Source organism: Gadus chalcogrammus, chromosome 9 (genome assembly GCF_026213295.1).
Source record: "Gadus chalcogrammus isolate NIFS_2021 chromosome 9, NIFS_Gcha_1.0, whole genome shotgun sequence".
In the NCBI taxonomy this organism is placed as follows: domain Eukaryota; kingdom Metazoa; phylum Chordata; class Actinopteri; order Gadiformes; family Gadidae; genus Gadus; species Gadus chalcogrammus.
The window spans coordinates 7914634-7935978 of record NC_079420.1 but is presented as its reverse complement, the minus strand read 5'-3'; the positions used below and the strand labels follow the sequence as shown (position 1 = coordinate 7935978).

General features: G+C 47.9%; 1 protein-coding gene across 2 annotated transcripts in view; it reads right to left on the bottom strand.

The window, feature by feature from the left end:
* reln (reelin) overlaps positions 1–21108 on the bottom strand; it is a 106202-nt gene extending 85094 nt beyond the window's left edge. For both annotated transcript variants that reach the window (XM_056598412.1, XM_056598413.1), the window contains exons 1-2: positions 20490–21108; positions 3121–3228 (exon numbers count right to left, since the gene is read on the bottom strand). In XM_056598412.1, coding sequence (XP_056454387.1) covers positions 3121–3228; positions 20490–20742 — 361 coding nt within the window. In that variant the 5' untranslated portion in view covers positions 20743–21108. The remainder of the gene's footprint in view (positions 1–3120; positions 3229–20489) is intronic.
* Positions 21109–21345: the final 237 nt, after the last annotated feature.

Sequence of the window (21345 nt, the reverse complement as noted above, 5' to 3'; positions counted from 1 at the left end):
GCCCCCGTCTCTCTCTCTCTGTCTAAAAGACACCAGCCTCTCCATCTCTCTCCAACACTCCTGTGTGTTATCGCGCCTTCGCCTCACACACACCCTCTTCCCCCTGTCTTTTCATCTGCCCCCGCGTTATCGATGGATTAACTCAGCATGGCCATGTAGTTATCTGGATGGAGGTTGTGCTCTGCCCGGATTTAAGCCTAAATGAATCATTTCATGTTAAATGTCAACATACTTTGGCCACCTCGGGACAATCCTATCTGATTCCACATTGGCCTGCGTGTGTGCGTGTGTGTATATGTGTGTGTGTGTGTGTGTGTGTGTGTGTGTGTGTGTGTGTGTGTGTGTGTGTGTGTGTGTGTGTGTGTGTGTGTGTGTGTGTGTGTGTGTGTGTGTGTGTGTGTGTGTGTGTGTGTGTGTGTGACTGTGTGTGTGTGTGTGACTGTGTGTCTGTGTACACAATCCTGTGGAGAGCTTCCATTCCTTCCACTTTCACATTACAGCCACCACTGAAACATCTGCACAACACATGTCCCCCAAACAATCTCCACTCTGACAGTGATTCACATCTGGATCGGGTGTTTTGACGTTTGCCTGTATGCGGTCGTGTTTTCGTTTCTCCAAGTGTGTTGGTGTGTTGTTTTATTGTGCGGGTATGTGTCCACCCAGCGCGCTTCCCGCTGCGATGAGAGCCACACGGCTGTTGTTATGGTTAAACATAGTTTTCCCTTTTCCCTGTGGCCTGGCTGCGTTCCTCCGGTTTTTCCTTAAGTGTCTGTCATAACAACGGAGACGCCCGCGACGGCCCCCACGGCCTCACAGCCCAGCGGTTCACCCAACCCGCGGCTCGGGAGTTACCGCGGCGACCCCTCGGAATCTTGTTTATGCTACAGAGGAGCTTAGTGACCATCCAGGAGTCATCCAGAACCAATCCGGCTCGAGTCACGAGTGGAGCGAACGCGAGGGTGAAGAAAGAATTGGACCCCGGTTCTGGTTCTGGTTGGGGGTAAGCACTTAGCCATCGTAATTGATGTAACGTTAAGTTTCCCCTATGGTGTTTATGGGAGTCTGAGCGGTTGACTGAAGGTCCCGTTAAGAATCGAATACATGAAGGGGACGAAAGGGAATCAGAGTGTAGAGAGCCCTTCGCTTAAGGGCCCGGCGAGGGGCCTGGCAGAGCCGGGGCCCCCCTGCTGAGTGGGAGGCTGGCAGGGAGGACAGAAAGGGGAGACTGTGGGGGTGACGCCCGGCTGCCCAGTCACGGGCCCCGCCAACTCATATAAACGCAAACGCACTGTGAGCCCAACACACACACACACACACGCACACATACACGAGCGCACGCATGCACGCAAACACACACGCACGCACGCACACTCACACACTCACACACACACACACACACACGCGTACATACGTACACACACACACACACACAAACAAAGCTTCCCATTAGTGCATACTTCTCGCTCAACTTAAATGAATGATAGGGAAAGCACAATGGCGATGTCATCATATCTTCATTGCTTTTCATCCGACCGATTTTTGTAACCCACAGAAGAAGATTTAGCGTACTCTGATCTACAAATCCACGATCCACACTGTCGTAATAGTTCTTAGGAAGCCAATAGGTTCTCACATATGACGCATGGAAAATAAACAAGATTATGAATGCGTTTTTCCTTAATGTGAAAAACATATTTTTACTTGGTTACTAGCTTTACCAATAAATATGTACTGTTCTATAAACTACTTGATAAACAGTCAGCCTAAAAGTGGTTTTCTTGTCTTGAAGGCAATGAAACACGCATTTATAATAGCCATTGCTCGCAGTATTTTTTTCGGTTCTGAAAGGGTGTTTGGATATCATTTGATAATGCATGAGTACATTACGTTTGTGGCTTCTGTGGGTTGTAACTCATTTCCTTTGAATTGCATATTGCTCTCTTCAGGTGTATGCTATCTACGCATCCATATTTTACAGCTTCTTTTCTTTTAAATATCAGCACCAGTACGCATTGGACAAAAAATCCCACGAGATCCACTAATGTGTATAGCCTGTTAAATGATATTCTGAAAGTGAGTGGGAATATAATTTTACAAGACACAACTTAAAAATTAGTATTTATGGATCTTGTATTAGCCTTATTTATATAATAGTACAAACTACCAAATATTTGTAGATTGGGGTACACACATTGTGAATCATCGGTTACAAAAGCTGTGGTGGATGCGGTGATGTCAGATCTGACACAACAACAACAACAGCATAGGGTTAGTCAGGGTGCACCCGTCTGCTGGCCCTGTCCCACACCGACTGTCCCGTTCCGTATGGGAGTTCTGCATGACTAATCCTTCAGCCCAGAAACCCTCATCCACCCCGACCCCAGCCCAGCCCATGCACCGGGGTCTGTTCGGCGTCCGCACACATACCAAGTCGAGAGACATTGTGTTTCATACTGAAATGGCAGCAAGGTGTTTTCTCTGGATGAGTAGACTGCAAATATATTTTTGTGTGTAGTATAAATATATCAAAAAAATAAACAGAAGTCTATGCAACCCAGTTGGAGTTGTTGATATTTATTTATATTACTATTCTTTAATCTGCCTATTGTGGTTTGGTGTGTTTATATGGTCTTTTGTTCTAGGGCCACGCCAAATTATGCTTGGTTTCATTTCATAATACCCATGACTGACTTTCCTCCTCTCCCTCTTTCTGTCTCACCCTGTCTCTTCCTTTCTCTCTGTGTCCCTCCCTTTCTCTCTCTGTGTCTCTCCTTGTCCCTGTCTGTGTCTCTGTTTCCCCCTCCGTCTCTCCCTTTCCCTCCCTTTCCCTCTCCCTACCCTCTCTGTGGCTCTCCATCTCCCAATCAGTGTCTCCCTGTGTCTCTCTCCCTCTCTCAAGCCTACATTGCTACAGTGGGCCAGGCCATTTATCAGGGCCTGTCATAACAATTCTGTTCTGGTCACTTGAGCGATGGATAAATGTAAAATGGCTTACGACACAACAACAATCCAATTTTTTATATACTTTTGGATTTACCAAAACATTTCATGCAAAACAACGATGAGCAATGGGAAAGGCCTCTGGTGTGGGAGAGTGGGAGTGCGCTGGTGACTTACTGAAGCCAAAGGCCGCAGGGGCAGGGATGGGAGCCGACTGCACTGGTGTGGAGGTGTAGAGCCCGGTCACCAGCAGGCCATCGAACACGGTGCTGGTCGAGATGGTCACTGAGGAGAGAGGAGAAAGACACACACGCAAATTAGAACGAATACATGCCAGTCTCAGTCGAAATACATCATAAAGTAGAACATGATGGTCTCATGAACCGATCTGGATCGATGTTTGGTTGAAGGATGTCTAAGGCGCTAACGCTGATGAACATCTACTCTGAGGGCCGGTGTCAGAGGTCTTTACACTGCTGCGGGTCGGCCCCCAGCCGGGATGGCCTGGTGAGTTAATGAGTCAGTCCTGAGGTACATGAATGTGACAGCTAGCGTATTCCACACACCGCACCGCATCAATGTAGCAAACTGGGCTGCTAATGAGCACAGAGCGCAGGTGCTAACGAGCTCTGACCGGCAGGTACAAGGTTGAGAGAGGAGAGACTCATCTGTGTGTGTGTGTGCGTGCATGTGTGCGCGCGCATGTGTGGCTGACGAACAGACGTGTCCCAAAGAAAGAACATCAGAAAATGACGTTGTTCGAACCCGGCCATCCCGTCCTAATAGAGGTGATTAATGAGCTAATTGGCTGCAGCTGCGGTAGCCCGGCCGAGCCCGGTACTCCATCAGAGTGTAAACCAGACGTGCAAGGCCCCCCCCACCCCCCCCCCCCCCCCCTGGGTGACTGATCCAGGGGTAGGGCTCCATAGCTCACTGCACCCTCGAGCGACGTATCGATCCGGTAAACAAAGGCCCTGAACGATGGGACCAGCAACACAGGAGAACTCTGTTCTCCATCGGCTGGAGGGAAAGATCTCCCCGGCTGGCCGGCCTCCAGCCAGACAGATCATGTGGCAAGAGGGGGAAGAAGTCTGAAATGAGGTTCTGCGTGTCAGCAGCAGCAGAATGCTTAGCTCCCTCCCGCGGTCTTGTGAACACGCAGGGATCATCCAAAGCATTTGGGGCCAAACAGGAAGGAGTGGTTCTCTTGAGATCCCATTGTTTTGAGGGAAGAGGGAGAGAAAAAAAACGCTGCGAGATCTGGAGGAGATATATAGGCTTGACGCACGGGAGGTTTTGGTCGACTGGCCCGAACGTGTTGAGGTGTATTTAAGACCTTTCCGTCTGGTCTGAGGGCATGTATTCCTCAGGTCTGGGGTCTTCAGAGGAGTAAGACCGTGGGCAGTGCAGACTCCTCTGTGGCCTGTATGTCTGCCTGACTGTCTGTCTGTCTGTCTGTCTGTCTGGGTTGCTCCTAGACATTGTTGTTGATTTTGTTAATGTTGTTGTAAGCCCGATGTGGTCAGTCGGTGTCTGTCTTCATGCCTCAGAGTGTGTATACTGCACAGAGGTTTCTTTGTCTTTCTGTCTGTGTTTTTTTTTTTACGATTGCTTAAGCAGATCGAACAGCCCATGTCTGGTAATTAGTCTGCAGATAGAATTGCTGAGTTGTGATTTGTCATATTATAGAGCTGTGAAAGCCACCTAGAGATGTAAACATGTGCCACTAGCAAACAAAAACGTCAACACTTCCAAAACATGAGAGCTAGATATTCTTTACATTTAAAATAACATAACATAACAAATAGGGCTGGCAGATATGGAAAATTGTATAATAATTAGGGGGCCATTTTTCTACATTGAAGCATATAAAAATCATTCATCATTTTAATCGCATATCTCATCGTTCATATACACAATGTCAACACGATAAGACGACATCTTCATTTCATGAAAATAAAATACACTCAGGAGAATGGATAATAATGAATTATTCACCAGCCCTAACACTAATTAACAAGTGATTATTACTACACGCACTGCATGCGCACATATTTGCTGCAGAGAATGCTCTGTCTATTTCACATATCCGTTCTCGTGTGTGTGGTGAAACCCATTTTCAGTGCCTACATATGATGCATTGAGCTGGGGCCAAGGTGTGATGCGGTATGTAATGGATTAATGGACCGGGCTGAATGCACTAAACCGGAGGCTATACCGTCCCTCCATACATACAATACTGTAATTTCTACACTCCCACTAACCTCATCCAACAATGATGTATGTGCAAACCAGCACACACACCTCCACATGAACACACACAAGAGCACGCACACACTGATACACCCTGAAGCGTGCATTTTTGTTATGCTTGCACCTCACTCTCTTTGTCTTTCTTCGTCCTACCCTCTCTCTCTCTCTCTCTCTCTCTCTCTCTCTCTCTCTCTCTCTCTCTCTCTCTCTCTCTCTCTCTCTCTCTCTCTCTCTCTCCCTCTCTCTCTCTCGCACTCTCTCTCCTACCTACTGCTGGTTTTATATCAGTTTCGACCCCATGGAAGTTGTGCACCTGCCCTGAGCTGTGTTTGATGCAGAGAGGGTGGTGGAGGCGGATGGAGTGGTGGGGTTAGAAGGTGGAGGCACAGACAGGGGGTCGGGGGTATAGAGCTCCACAGAGGGCCGTGCTGCGTGGATCAATACAGATGAAAGATCTCAATAATTTAAACAAGCCTCTAACACATCAACTGGCCCCATCTCACCCACCCACCCCCTCCCCCCCCCACCAATGGTGGATCGCACCCAACGGATCGGCCAATCAGATCAACTCAGATGCAATTATCCGATCTTTGTGTGTGAATGTTTGAACGTGTGTGTGTCCGGTGTGTGTGTGTGTGTGTGTGTGTGTGTGTGTGTGTGTGTGTGTGTGTGTGTGCGCGCGCACAAACGCGTGTGTTTGCGTGTGTGTATGCGTGTGTGTGCACGTGTGGGTGTGTGTTCACATGCAAACAGAGTCAAACACATTCACAGGAATGTACCTGTGTGTATGCGTGCGAGAGAGAGGTAGAGAAATTGAAAGACAACTTTACGATAGATCAGGTGTTGGTGTTGTGTTTTTCCAAAGCTCTTGAATTCATTCTTTAGCACATCAAGTTGACACAACGGGAGTCAAAGTGTAGTGAGGACTTAAATACAGACAATGCACAGAAAAAGGCAGCTTCCAAGTCATGTCTTTAAAAACAGAGAAAATGTAATGGGAGGCCTCACTGTAATTCAACCATATCCACTACTAAATGTCACAGCGAAAATCTGCCCTTCTTATTGCGACCCACCCTTATACCATTCCATAATTAGAGGTAGAGAAGAAGGAAATTAAGTTGATTCACCTAGTTTGATAGTGTGAAGTGTGATAACCAGTTTTAACCACATTCAACAGTTGATACAAGCATTAACCATCCTTAAGGGCCCTATACTACGACATGCCACACATTTTCAAAACCTGTGCGCACACACACGCAGACACACAAATATAATACACTCAAACACATAAGACGCAAACGGGAGAAGAAATAAAAAACACCCACACGCACACGGACACTCGATATAAATATAAGCACATATTTTTCCAATATATGAGAGCAGACACACACACACGCAACAACACATAGCACACTCTAGCACATTCTTATGCCCATAGCTAGAATGTAATATTGATGATGTGATGTGGTATGCCTCATTACAGACACACACAGCCCTACTCCTGTTCAACTATTGATGTGCCCGGGGCCTCTTCTCTTCTCTCTACCCACCAGGAGCACCAGCCGAGCAGAATCGCACACACACACACAAACACACACGTCGACACACACACACACACACACACACACACACACACACACACAGAAACATACACAGAAACACACACGCCGACACACACACACACACACACACACACACACGCTGACACACACAGACAGACAAACACACACACAGAAACACACATGCCGACACACACGCATACACACACACACACACGCCGACACACACAGACAGACACACATCTACTAAATAACAAATATGTAGTGCATATGCACTACCACAGCAAAGCTAGACAGAACATGAATTATAACATATAACCTCAATGTATTTTCAAAATTTTTACTTTGGACCTTTCCGGGTCCAAACTTTCCACTTCGTGGTGGTTCCGATTAGGATTGATGCATTGGGAAAATCCATTATGGAAAAAAGTGGTGGTTTTAATCAATATCTGGGACACGGCGTCAATGCGGTCTCCTTTGTGTGCGGCCAAACAGGGCCGACCCAGTAGACGGAGGCGTATGGCACCATGAGCTCAGACTTAGGCAAGAGTCTGGGCTGGCATCGCGGCTCCAGGGCTGGGCCATGGAACCGGCACATGGCTCACATGGAGGGGGATCGGATTAGATTCATGCCTTGTCCGCTTACAGTAAAGTTCCCCTCGCGCTTGGCACAAGCTGAACAGCTCCCCCTCTGTTCTACGTGTGCAGAGAGACCCACACCCCGTGTTCCCCAGGCGTACGGCTGGTCCCCGTCCACGCCCTCTGAGCCCTGGGCTGGAGGGGCCAGCCAGTGTGGGCAGCCTGGGCTGCAGCCACGGTCACACCCTCCGCTGCTGGGAATCATGACTCGGAGACCCCAGACTCAGAGCCACACCGTAGGATCAGAAGTTCCCTAACCCTATTTTTTTTCCGTCCCACGTACCGAGAGCTTCTGGCAGCGAGATGGATGAAGATAGCGGGGCCACCTGACCCATATCCCCTTGGCAGGAGTAGAGACGACCCAGAGAGGTCCAGGAAATAGAGAGCCGGCCATGGGGAGGCTCTGTGTCCCATCTGTTCCTTCAGTGTCGGGGTGCCTCTTACCCCCTGAGATCACTGAAACCGTTCAAACTGTCACCTGTGCATGGCACCGAGAAGAAAGGGCTCTTGTTTGTTGATGGAGGCACCGCTCTGGCCTTCAGCCATGACGCCTTTTATAGGTTTAACAGGGTGGCATGAAGATCCTCGACTCTGATTGGCTGACTTTAGAGGACTAATTGTGTGCAGTATGGTTCAAATGTCTGTCAACGGTTGTTGTTGTTGTGCGAGATGATTTTTTCTTTTTTGCACATATATGTGTCATGCGGTGTTCCAGTCAGGTTCTGAAGGCATCATTCCATTGCGTAACCTTCTGGCACCATCCTGGCCTGCTGGCTCTGCCATCTGCTGCTGTGAAACCAAAGATCACAGAGAGGCCCCAGAACAGCCTTCCAGCTTCTACATGTTGTACATGTTCCACTTGTCCACGCCATCACCTCCGTGTTTCACAAATTGACTAGATGGTGGTATAAGCACGCATCTGCTTGCTCTTGTGTATTGCAGCCACATCTATCATCTTTGGATGGATTGCAATGATGAAATGGAGGTGGACATTAGTGCTGTAACACTTGGAAATAGGTGATGACGTTGAAGGGCGATTCCTTCATCTTGCTGGCTCTCTCTGGCCACGGAGAAAGATCAAGCCACTGGGATTTGGAGGTAAATAGCTGAAGCCATTTCTGGCGGGGGAACTTGGCTTCAGGCCTGCAACAGCCGTGGAGCAAAACAGGAATGAAGAGGCAGCTTCGTCACAAGCATCCTGTTCCTCACACATAATCTGCCTCAGAATCACACTTTAGTGTGCTTCTCTATGACTAGACACACTGTATGTGTGTGTGTGTGTGTGTGTGTGTGTGTGTGTGTGTGTGTGTGTGTGTGTGTGTGTGTGTGTGTGTGTGTGTGTGTGTGTGTGTGTGTGTGTGTGTGTGTGTGTGTGTGTGTGTGGGCGTGAGTGTGTGTGTGTGTATGTGTGTCTGTCTGTTTGTGTGCTTGGCTGTTTGTAGGAGGATGTTCATGTTCGTCTATGTGCCTTGTCTTATGTGAACGACTGCAAGTTGCATATTTCTGGATGCACTTTTCAAAGCGAATGCCTTCACATATTGTGTTCATGTGAGTATGTACTCCGTTTTTTTGTGCAGAATAGGTAGTCTTCTTTTTTTGCAGAAAGTTTACCCCTAGCCATGTGAGGCAAAAGGCGGGTTCTATCCAGGATTTATATCTCGAAAACACAAAGGCCCGAGATAACCTTGTCTTTTCGCTTGTTTTCTCGCTAAACCGCGGCAGGGAGCGTGTTGCGACAACTCAAAGGCTTTCTCCCTTTACCTGAGATTGGCTTTGACTCCGGATCCTCGCTCTCCCCACTTTGATCATTATTCATCGCTTCAGTCGGACACAGGCCCGGAGCAGCAGGCAGATGTTCGCTCAGAAAAGAGCGCTTGTCTATAAGAATATAGAATCTCTGAGAGGTATTGGACGAGCTACAGCCCTCTGATCTGGACCTGGTCTTCATCAATAAAATCAAGCATTAAAATAAAATTAATCATAATGAGTAGAAGCCCCCCCCAAAAAAATACTGAGGAGTACTGAGTTAACATAGAGCCACATTGAACAGCAGTCACCGAAGCTCTCCTTTCCTCACATAATGCCATTGTATTCCAACTTGATAAAACATTTCTATGTTTCTGCGTGTGGGGGTCGAGGTACATGTTTTGTGTATTTCTGCCTTTTGGCTGTGGGGGATATATTTTTGTATCATTCTGTGTGTATTTCTATACTGGTGGGACGTGGGGTATATGTTTTGTATGATTCTGTGTGTATTTCTATGTGTATCATGAACAGAATGAGCCTCTGTTGCTTGGTGACGGTCAGGTCGAGTGTTGGAGTGTTGATCAACACCATGTGTTCAACTCTTCAGAGAAATGACTTGATTCATTGCTCGCTCCATCCATCACTGAATTCATCCATCCATCCATCCATCAGTCCATCATCTATCCATCCATCACTATATCATCCATCACTCCATCCATCCATCCATCCATTCATCCATCATTCCATCCATCCGACTCCTCTGACAGAGAAACTACTTCTTCCATCCATTCATCCAGCTACCCATCCATCCGTTCATCCATTTTTTTATACCTCAGTTTAATCCATCCATCCATCCAACCCCCTACTCATTCATCCGTTCATACAGCCATCTGTTCATCCATCCATCCACCCACCTTCTGAACCTCCCGCCCATTTCTGAGCTCCCCTTTTCCAAGTGAATTATCACTTGTGTTTAGAGTACCTTAAAGTGTGTGTGTGGGCTTGTATGTCTGTGAATGTGTTACTTGTCATGGAGACTAATTACAATTTCACCATTTGTCAAATAGTTCTACGCAGCCTCCAGTATCAATCTATTACATGAGAAAATTAAAATCTTTAATTACAACCTTTCCTAAGATTAATCGATCATGCTCTATACCTACAAGCAGATTAATTTAGGCACAACAATCAGTCATCTCTTATTATGTTGTCATTCCCTGCAAACCAAATACACATAGTAGCTTAACCACACACGTTGAATTACATAAACTATAGAATTATAAATATCTACCACATAAATATCTCACTGATGAAGACTGGTTAGATAGATAGTTGCTGTTGTAGAAAGTTGGGACCAGACTACATAAATGTTTTTGCTAAATGTTTCATAAATGATGTTCCATTTATTCAGTCATGTATCCAAGCCAAAATATGAGTTATGGCGCGCTCGATGAATTATTTATACAAAAGTTAAAATATTCCAAACAAGATTAAAAAACGTCACACTTTCTTCAGAGGATAAAAAGTCAGTTAAGTGTTTGTTTTCCACAAACGCAATAAAAGACTTAACCTCCAGGGGAAACATAGAGAAACAGCCAAGACACAAGAACAAAGAGATGAACTACATATATTTGACTGCATCTTGCTAGTAAGCAACCAGGAATGAAAAGCAATACTATCTCTACATGAGGCAGATAATGATAATTGATTGTAATCATTAACCTATCGCAAATTGGTACAATAATTATGAACGTTTTATAATCAAACAATTGGCTTGATTGCTATCATTCATTTGTGTACGCTGTCACTTCAAAATAAACATGTTTTCACCCCTCACCTGAAACAAAAGTCAGGTATCTTTGACTTCACACACACACACACACACACACACACACACACACGCACATACGCACACAAATACAATGGAACTTCAGTGCCATCTCTGCCTAGAGCTGGCTCCAGGGTGACAACTATATCCAAATCATCCAAATCTAATAGCTTAAAGATGAAATATGTAGCCATTGCACCACACAGAGGTTTACCTTACATCCTACTCAGCCTCTCCCTGGCTCACATTCACACTGATAGATCTCTCCTATCATCTTTCCTGGTTTAACAACTTATTTGTATCTATTTTGCACCTGCTGCATTATTTATGCCTACGATAAAAACGTCCAGGGCTTTGTGATTAATAAACTGATAAATAAAACCAAACTAAGAAGAATAACATGTTAAGAGTTTAAATCGATAAATTAGAATTGATTTTCCAATATAAACCAATGGATCACCTGACAATGTCTTCGGTGAACATCTCAATTCAAGAAAGTTGGCTTAGGGCGCATGCTATGGGTGTGTGTATGAGTGTGTGTGTGGTCAAATTGATTTCAAATGACACTAGCTGCCATAATGAAAGACAAGATGTTCACTGCTGACGGTTGGTCAATGCAGAATTGTTCCCCTGACAGCCTTACACAGCTAAACAAGATGCCACTCATCATCGTAATTAACAGCTCCCCCCCCCCACCCCAGTTCCTGTCCTCCCTCCCCCAATACTTATTTCCCTCTCCCCCCCATCTCCCCTACATCCCTCACCCTGATCCTCTTTTCTCTCCCCTTTCATAGGTTCCCTTCAATAAATAGTGTGAAACTCACACTACTAAGGGAACTTTAGCGATGTAGGAAAGAAAATGAGAAAAAATAATCCTATCACGGAGGATACACCGGCGTAAATTATACAGTATCCATGTCTAAACAATGAATCAAACAGTCTGTAACGTGTGACCAATTTCCTAAATCTGTACCCTGACAAAGCCAAAGGGATTTCAAGAGAGGAAACCAAAACCAGTTGTGACAACACAGTTCAGGCCCATTAACGCAGTGGGACACGGGACTCAATTTGCACCTGGGTAACTGGTATTTGCCATCTCGGCGTGTGGGACCTGGGCTGGGGGACTGTGGTGATTGCCGAGGTGTGGGGTGAGAGCCAGCCTCATTTCCTACGGTCGATCCCAGAGTAATTGACTGCAGTGGCAGAAAGGGAAGTCTGTGGCCACCTCTTCTGCTCCACATTAAATCATTGACTGAGCCGGGATCCATAAAATTGTACTTGACTGTACATTAAGTGGTTGACGTGCCCCAGAGCAACATGCATTTGACCACTGAAAGAGAAGTAACAAGGACACCAGGGTGAATGTGGAAGTAGACACGGAATGTCTACTGGAGAATGTGAACACAACCCATGTCAGGACCAGAGGAAATGCAGGCGCTCTCTCTCTCTCTCTCTCTCTCTCTCTTTCTCTCTCTCTCTCCCTCTCTCCCTCTCTCCGTCTCTCTCTCTCTCTCTCTCTCTCTCTCTCTCTCTCTCTCTCCCTCTCCCTCTCCCTCTCTCTCCGTCTCTCTGTGTCTCAGGCCTCGTTATATGTCTCACTCACTCACAGCTCGATCCACAAGTCACTCATGAGAGGCAATCCGATCCCAGTGAGCTGGGTTCCAGAGAATACTCAGACCCACAGCGGAACCAGACATCTTTATTCAGCTAAAACCAAACAGCCTCTGGCTTGGCTTTCTAAACACACCTTTTGTTTACCTGGGAGAAAAACATCTCTGTTAGTTATTGTGCGTTTGCATGCATGCCTGTCTTGGCAATCACGTCCAACCACAACAGGAACAGACATTCCTTCTTGCGATTGCATTCTCAGTATCTCAAGTATCAAACCACCAGATCATCCATTCCAAAAGTAAGGGTCTTCCTCCTCTAATAAAGAACACGTTTGTACAGTCATTGTGCACGCTACAACTGGGCGGAACCAGAAATCTATTCATTCATTCTTTCATTCATTCATCGCAGGACATCAACGTCCACCATGGTTACCCTCCACCCTATGACCACCCCATCCATCTTGCCCCTTCGGCGTGCACTTGTGTGTGTGTGTGTGTGTGTGTGTGTGTGTGTGTGTGTGTGTGTGCGGTCGCACACACACTCATGTGTAATCTCCCCTTTCCAGGCTGCTGTGTCTCCCTGTGCCGAGTGGGCCTGCTTGTTTGAATGGGGGTTTGCTGCGGGAGGTGGGGGGTTCTCACCAAGTGGGGCTAATCTGTGGGGGTGCCACGCGCCACGTAGCCAGTAACCAGGCCAGCCTTCCAGCGTCCCCGTCCTCTGTAGTGTGTCTGTCCGGGCCGTACATGGCCCCCTCTGAATGCTATCAGCACCGGTGACACACTACACCCCCCCCCCCAAGCCGGGATTACAGTTCCCTCAATGGAGGTGCCAAGGGCGATGGGGGATGGGGGGGGGGGGGGGTCGAGAACAGGAGGAGGAGGAGAAGAGGGAGGCAGGCAAGCGCCACACAATCCCCCTTCAACAGCAGCTCCGTTCCCGGCAAGGAAGCCATGGGCAATGCCGACACGCCAATCAGAAAGGGCTGGGAACGAAGCCCCACAAGCAGGCAAGGCCGGCAAGCGGAGCAAGGGAGGAGGCATGGGAGGGCAGAGAGGACCAATCAGTCGTCGGAGGGAGGCTTAGAGACACTCGGTGCCGCTTGGGGAGAATGAACAGTGGCCCATTGTTCCGAGGTAGATTTAGCCGGGGGTAAATTAGCATGAGTTTTACATAGACACACTGAAGCCATAATGGCATATTCACTCCTTGAGTTTGGGCTTTCTTCTTCAAAAGAGGAGACTAAATCATCCTGGTTGTGTGTTTACAACCTGGTTCAGAGTTTGCACGCAGACATCAAAGGGGCAGACGAAAAGAGAGGAAACTGTTATTTGGCAATAAAGAGCGGTTTAATTACACTTGAGAGGGGTGTGTGCCATGTGTTTGTTGTGGAACCACGCAGGCGTGTACTGCTGGGTGGATGAGGATAGGTTGTTATCTGGGATGTAGACTATTTTCTCTCTTTGTCAGTTAACATAGTGATTTGGACAATGTCAAATCCAACACTACAGCCGGTTACATTATGGATTTCCATAGCCATATGGATAGCATTTGAATAATTGTTTCTCTTGGGCTCGAACAGCGTATTGAATGCATTACCGAATGTCTGACAACCTGTACTCGCTGTGTGGTCTGAGGAAATGTGCCTAGCATGGAGGACGCAGAGGCCTCGATGTGCATTGCATATTCCTGAATGTACATCTCCTTAACTCCACCCTGGTTCAAAACACCAATTTAAAAAGGTTAAAAACAGGGACAGAAGGTGGGAGTCTAGGATGCCTGCCACAACAACGTAGCCCTATATTATGAGCAAAACAGGCATCCCTGCTCTGCCCAGGCCCAAAAGAAGGGAACACAAACCCATCATCCTGAAAATAACGATACGCACGCACACCCATCTCCCTGCTGAAAATGCAACTCCCCTTTGCTCGTTATTATTGCTGCAAAGTGAAAACGGGGACAGGGGGAAATGAATAATGTGTGTTTCTTGTTCTCCTTAGCCGATCTGGCTGGCACAGAGAGAAAAAACCCATTGCCTGGCATGGATCGTCTCCCTGGCACCTTCCATCGCTCACTCCACCACACACCTGGCATCATGTTGGCACCGTTGAGGCGAAGGCCAACAGTGTTGCTGCGCCCTGACGCAGTAAATTACATTTCCAGAAATGTGACTCATGCATGGGGCTGACCAGACATTGAGGCTGTGGTCTATCACAGTGAAATATCCACTGACCACTCAAATTGGATCTGCCCCATCAACTCCTTTGATTTGTGAAACCAAGAATATGAATCCTTTTTTTGAGTAAAATCATGCTGCCTTGTACAAGGACCTTTCTTTTTGGAGGTTGATCAACACATTATTGGTTAGCCAGTGGAACGGGCTGACCTGTCCGACTGATATGATGAATCACCTCCGTAGATTGAAGGGTTGTGCGCATGGCCGGGCATGCGCGTATGACAAAAGGAAGATTCCCTATGAATATCCATTCTCATTTCAACCCCCCCCCCCCCCCCCCCGCCCATCTGTTCCCTGATTGAAGGATAATGGCGGGGACATCGCGAGTGATACAATGGGTTTTGGATCTTTTTTTGTAATGGTTCATCATTCACTGTCTGGAGGGCACAATATGAAGGCCGCAACACCCAACCACTCCCCCCCGGCACGCCCACACAAACACTGAAACACTTGACACACTTCTCCCTCGCCAGAGTACTGACCTATTCAGACGTAACTAGCAGGAGGCGGGCGGATGAAAAGCTGGAGCAAAACTAAAAGAATGCTTTGGGGTTCGATGCTCTCTCAAAAGTGCCAGTGCTATTATCAGGTCTGCATCCTCAAGTGTATGAGAGAGCCCTATTAAACCATTAACCCCTTTTCCCCCTGAGCAGCCCTCCCCCATCTCTCACGGCCCCCCCGGCCCCCCTAAACTGCATGAAAACTAGGCCAGTCTGCTGTCCTCACGCCATGGTTCACTGGCCGATACCTACCTCAGCGTAACAAACCTGCCGCTCTCTCCCTGACTCTTTAAATTCATAAATACGTTACTTCGGCTGCACGTTAGCTAAAAAAGAAATAAAAAGTGTACGTTCACGGGAGCTGTTGGTTCTCACCGACCGCAATTCCGGCCTGATAACGCCCAGAAAAGAAAGCTTTCACAGAAATATCCCGCAAGGATCAAGGGTCAAAGAGCAGACATGCAACGGTCCTTTCACGGGTTAAATTTTGCAAAAGGCAACATTCATGGGGCTGCCGCTGCTGCTGCCAAAGCAGACAAATGGGGTTCAGTGCAGCATCGATCAATCAATTATCAAAACCCACTGTTGCCCCACAGCTTGGAGCACTTAAGATGGCTCTGGGTTTCCCCTGAAGTCCTGCTGAGGAGGATGACCTAACTCGACTCTTTGTTTGCAGTTATCTCTCTCCCCTCCCGCTCTGTCTGGCCGCCTATCAGTGCCCTTCACTCGGACACGTGTGGCTTGTGGCTCCGCAGACTGCGGTCCACGGCACACTCACAGTGAAATCTCCACCGCGACAAGCAATCAACTCCTCAAGTTTGGATAATGGGTTTCCTGTGTCTGCACGCGGTGACGAGGAACGGCCGCGGTTGGGCCGTGGACAGCTGGAAGTATTCTAATTGTTTCCAATTAAAATCGATTATCTTTTTAGTCGCGAACGCGAGCGCGGTGGCGCTGCGTGGTGCTGCCATGATCCAAACGTTTCCATTATGAATTCCATTTTTTCCTTGAGACGTCGATCGTTACTCTGCGCCAACTCAAATAATTTGCACATGAAAAGGCCCCACGGGATGGGGGACTGTCGCAGGCATCTTTGACAGATTAGCGGTGGTCGTTTTATTCAGCCCTGGCCTGTGTACAGCGCTTCCCTTGTTAGCCCTTCTGTCACTTGCTCCTGCTCCCTTGTCACCACCCCCACCCTTGTCAGAAACCCTGTTGAATCCCATTCATTATGCCCGGCCAATTCAGCCACGCCACAGCACAATAGATTTGTAGCCCATTAACTTCAGTGGGGGGATCTACCTGTATGTGTGTCTCTGAAGGCCTCTTATCACTGCCTAATGCTGACGTAAATGACCTTGACACACTCCGATACAATAGCATACGCCTACAGATGAAAAAACGTTTATATATATATTCATACTCAAAGAATATGCAAATGAACAACCGGCATGAAAGGGAATTGAGCCCATACAATACACACAAACCCTTCAGACTAAGCAGACAAAACACGCCGACATAACAAACATGACTGCTCCATTGTATTCCACTTACACACCCCACAACGCAAGCCAAGATGAAATCCGGAGCAAAAAAACATTTCTAGTAATTTCCCGTCACACAATCAATCTCGTTGGCCCCGTTTCCCTTCTCTGTGCTCCTCCATCTTTTTTTTCCAGCAATTCTCTTTTGACACCACACCTCATCTCCCTGTGCCGCACAACACTGTATGTTGACGCTCCCATCGTCACCAATATGGTCCCAAACTCCCTCTTTGAGGAGACCAACTGAGTCCTGCACAAGGATCTACTCTATACACAAAACCATGTTGTTCGTGAAACTTTATGCTTGTTTTCCAATAGTGCTTGCTGCGGTGAGAGCGACGTGCATCGTGTGTGTCGACCGTGGCGGCCCTAATGTCTTGTGTAGGTGTAGAGCAGAAGGCCAAAGGGCAGAATAATCCTCTCTCTGCTCCTCTCTTTCTGTTGACGGATCGGTGAAGGCGTCCGACCTTACACTATGCTGGTGTAGTGTTTTTCCGGGCTACTGTATACGAGTTAACCGTGGGTCAACCTTTCATTCCTAGTTCTCTTTCATTGCTTTTATTCCCCCTTGGCGGTTGTTTACCGCCTGCTTGTGTATTTGTTTGTAAGCGGTCCGGTGTGACCCGCAAGGCCTAGCGCTTAGCACATCCCACGAAGTAACACAACCTCTCATCACTCGTTCCATCCGTGGATAAAGAAGATGCGAGCGCACACACACACACATACACACACACACACACACACACACACACACACACACACGTTCCATCTATGTGGACAAAAAAGATGCACAAATAAACATACAAACACACACACACACACACACACACACACACACACACACACACACACACACACACACAGATGCAGACAGGCTACACTCACAACAAACATACACAAACACACGCACACAAGCCCCTCATGCTTACAACAGTTTGTATACTGAGAAACAAACACATTCAGCCCACTGCCCACACACAGCCGTATCATTCAAAGGCAATGAGCGAGAGGCGGCGGGGTCAGGCCAGAAACATCAGCCCCACAGAGTCATCCACCATCTGGGTCTGACCTGCCCTAACCCTGATCCACCCTCTATCGCTAAGAGAATATTTGATAGGGGTTAAAAGTCCTGCATACTTTCATCCTGTATCCACCTTTCCCTTTTCTGACGCGATGATAATGATAACAAAAAACCCTCCTCCAGCTTTGATCTCTTTCCGACGTTCCTTTGTCCCTCAACTTTTCGATTTGGATTGCCTACCTCTCGCTCTCGCGTTCTCTCTTGCTCTCTTTCTATCTCTCTCTCCCGCACTCTCTCTCTCTCCATTTCCTAGTCTTTCGACACCAGTTGCTCGCCCACCAGCTCTAACAGCAACTCTCTGAGCGGAAAGATCCAGATAAACATGATATTATCTGCTGGCCAAGGGTGCTGAATGTACCTAGGCACAGAAAATACACCAAAACAAAGACGAAGAGCGTCTTGCAACAAGAAGTGGCATGCATTGAGAGAAACTCCACATGGACATTTACACTGTTAGACCTCAACGGCTCTATCTTCTCCATGTCCCTCTCCCCCTCTCTCCCTTTCTCCCTCTCCCCAGTCCTCAAACAGACCATAGAAAATATTTGTTTCGGGCAGACAGAGCACATGCACAGGCCTGTGCATTAGTTGTTACCATTGGCTGGGGCGACGGTCATTTTTAGAGCTTACACATTTATTTATATTGTGAGGGGTACACACATCATTATGCCATTCATCCGTTTATCGAAAGGCAAATGCAGTCAGAACCCAGTCGTTTAACAATGAACCGTCGCTGTGTACCAGAATATAGAAAAATAAATCACCAGAGTGGAACCATGCTTTTTTATATATTTCACACAAGCTCCAGTCGCTGTGGCTTACCAGCCCAATCCTCTCACCATCATTTAAATCTCCCCTGTTCTGTCACATCCCATCCCAGCCGTGGCCCTATTTAAACCCCCCCCTCCATGCCCAACACATTTCTAATGCTAATTATTTAAACCTCTCTGCACGTTCCGTATCCCTACCATCCACCAGCTAGTTATTCAAATCTCTCCCCTCTCACTCTCCCCACACAGCCGCTTACGAGGTGCTTGACTGAAGGGCTGAGAGACGGCCTGTTATTTCCAGCCCAGGGATAACAGTGCTTTCTGCAGGCTCTTCTCCTGTTTCCCCCTCTAGCTGTAGCCTCCTCTTTCTATATACAATTACACAAACGCCTTTCAATGCTTCCTTATTGAATTGAAGAGGGTTTATTTGCCATGATAATGGAGAACTGTGTGCTGGCAGAAGTGGGTCCCCCCCCCAGCAGGGAAATACTAAAAGCAGTGTTTTTCATGTTCTCTAATTGGCCTAAACACAGTCAAGACCGGATTAGTAATGCAATATAAACACAGAAAGTGTATGTATATAAATCCGGGGGGAAATGAGCGATAAATAAAGAAACAGGCGCTGCCGGATGCGTGCATGTCCGAGAATCCGCGGCCGAGGTTAAGATAATGTTATCTCGTGGAGGAGAGCCTGTACTAATCTACTCTCTGGGGGTCGACCGCAAGGGTCGTTGTCCTCAGTGTTTAGATCAGACAGTGAAACAGCCGCTGGGACGGACCCCTTCTGTCCGTGTGGGAGACCTCTGAGAGGTCAGAGGTCATACATCCTTCCGGGCCAGGTGTTGCTTTGTCACATGGCGCAGGTGAAAAACCCCTTTGCACGGCCGCAATCATCCGTGTCGAGTGAATAATGATCTTAATTATGCTCATCATATTCTCTGGTCCTCATATTGTTCTGCTCCCCCCCCCCCCCCCCCCGCCTGCTCCTCTACGCTTCCCTTCTTCATTCAGCGGGTCTCTCTATTAGTCCCGTGGAGAAGCCTCCTACACACAGGAGCGCCGGGATCACAGCTGAGAGTGTGAGCGCTCCCGGAGCTCGCTCCCGGCGCTCAACAACAGTCCCATTCGGCATCTGTACTTATTCCCGTTACATAAACGCCCGTTTCCAACCGGAGCCACCCCACGCAAACTACCGCTACAGCTCACGCTTGCATGCATATCCCGCACGCAAGCGCACACATACGCGCAGACACACACACGGACACACACAACTCAAGTCTCCATTATCTTTGAGGCAAAACACCTGCTGAGAAGAAGCGGCGCACTTCTGTCAGTGATTCAGTGTTCCCAACGTGGGGGAGAATCTTCAAAACGCTTCGTTACTTTTGGCAGATCCTATGTTTCTGCTCATAAAAATTTAATCAACTTGTATTCACCGAAATGTCTCATGTTGCAACGTTGATTTTAAGAGCTTTCTTGATTTTTTTTCTCTCTAAAAATACAACCAGAGCTGTTATGGACCGATTCCCAGACAACCTTATTAAAAATAACATAATGATAAAAAAACATAAAACCTGAAATAACAAGTAACAAATCCAAAACAGTCTACTTAAATGTCAAATTTCAACTAATCTCCCTAATCCGACCCTAGATGGACCCATTTTTCTTCATAACTGTACGGAACTGAGCAAAACACACGCTGGAGATGATAGAAAAGCATTTCTTCATCACAATACGACGATGGTGCAAGCGAGGCTGGACAAGAAGGGTGGACTCGCTCACCTTGGTACTCCTGTCCGGGGGTGTAGGCGGTGGGGTTGCCGGTCACTTGGAAGGTGAGGAGCACCTCCGCCCCGCCCTCGGCTAGTCCGGCGCCCTCCAGCTCCCCGTGGTGGGTGCACAGGAAGAAGAAGGGGTTGAAGCGAGGGAAGAAGCCCGCGGGCGGACCCCCCAAATCCATGCTGCTGCTGCTCCCTAGGATGAGAGCCAGCAGGGTGCAGCCCAGGGCGCCCTTGAGAGAGGCCCCACGCACCATGGCTCCAAGTCTGCCCTCGCACAACAAGGCGAAGCGATGGGGAGCCGTGCTAAAGTAGTTAGGGTTAAGGGGGCTTGGGGAGGGTGGTGGCGGTGGTGGTGGTCTAGGGGCAAGGGGTGAAGAAGTTAGGGTCGGGTAGGAATCCAAAAAAGGGTGGTCTTCTGGGTCCACAGGTTGGTCCGCTCCAGGAGAGTGTGCGTGTGCGTGTCAGTAAGTTAGTGCGTCTGTCGCTGAGAGTCGGGCTGCCCGGGAGAAAAGCCTCCCCGAAAGAACAGCGAAGCAAAAGTGTAGCGCTCTGTTCTGTCCTCCTCGTCCTCCTCTTCCCTGGGTTCTGCTTTCTGCTCCTTCCCGCTCACCTCCCTTCACTCTCGGGGAGTTCAGAGCTTGCCTGTGCTGTCCTGCTCCAGCGCTTAAATACCTCAACCCCTCCTTCTCTTTCCCTCTCTCCTCCCACCATCCCTCCCTCCCTCCCTCCCTCCCTCCCTCCCTCCCTCCCTCTCTCTTGTTCTCCGTAGCACCGGCTCCACGCGTGCTGTATGCGCTCTACGAGGTGGCCTTCCCCCCTCCCTCCCTCCCGCCTTCCTTCTCTCTCTCCTTTTTTCA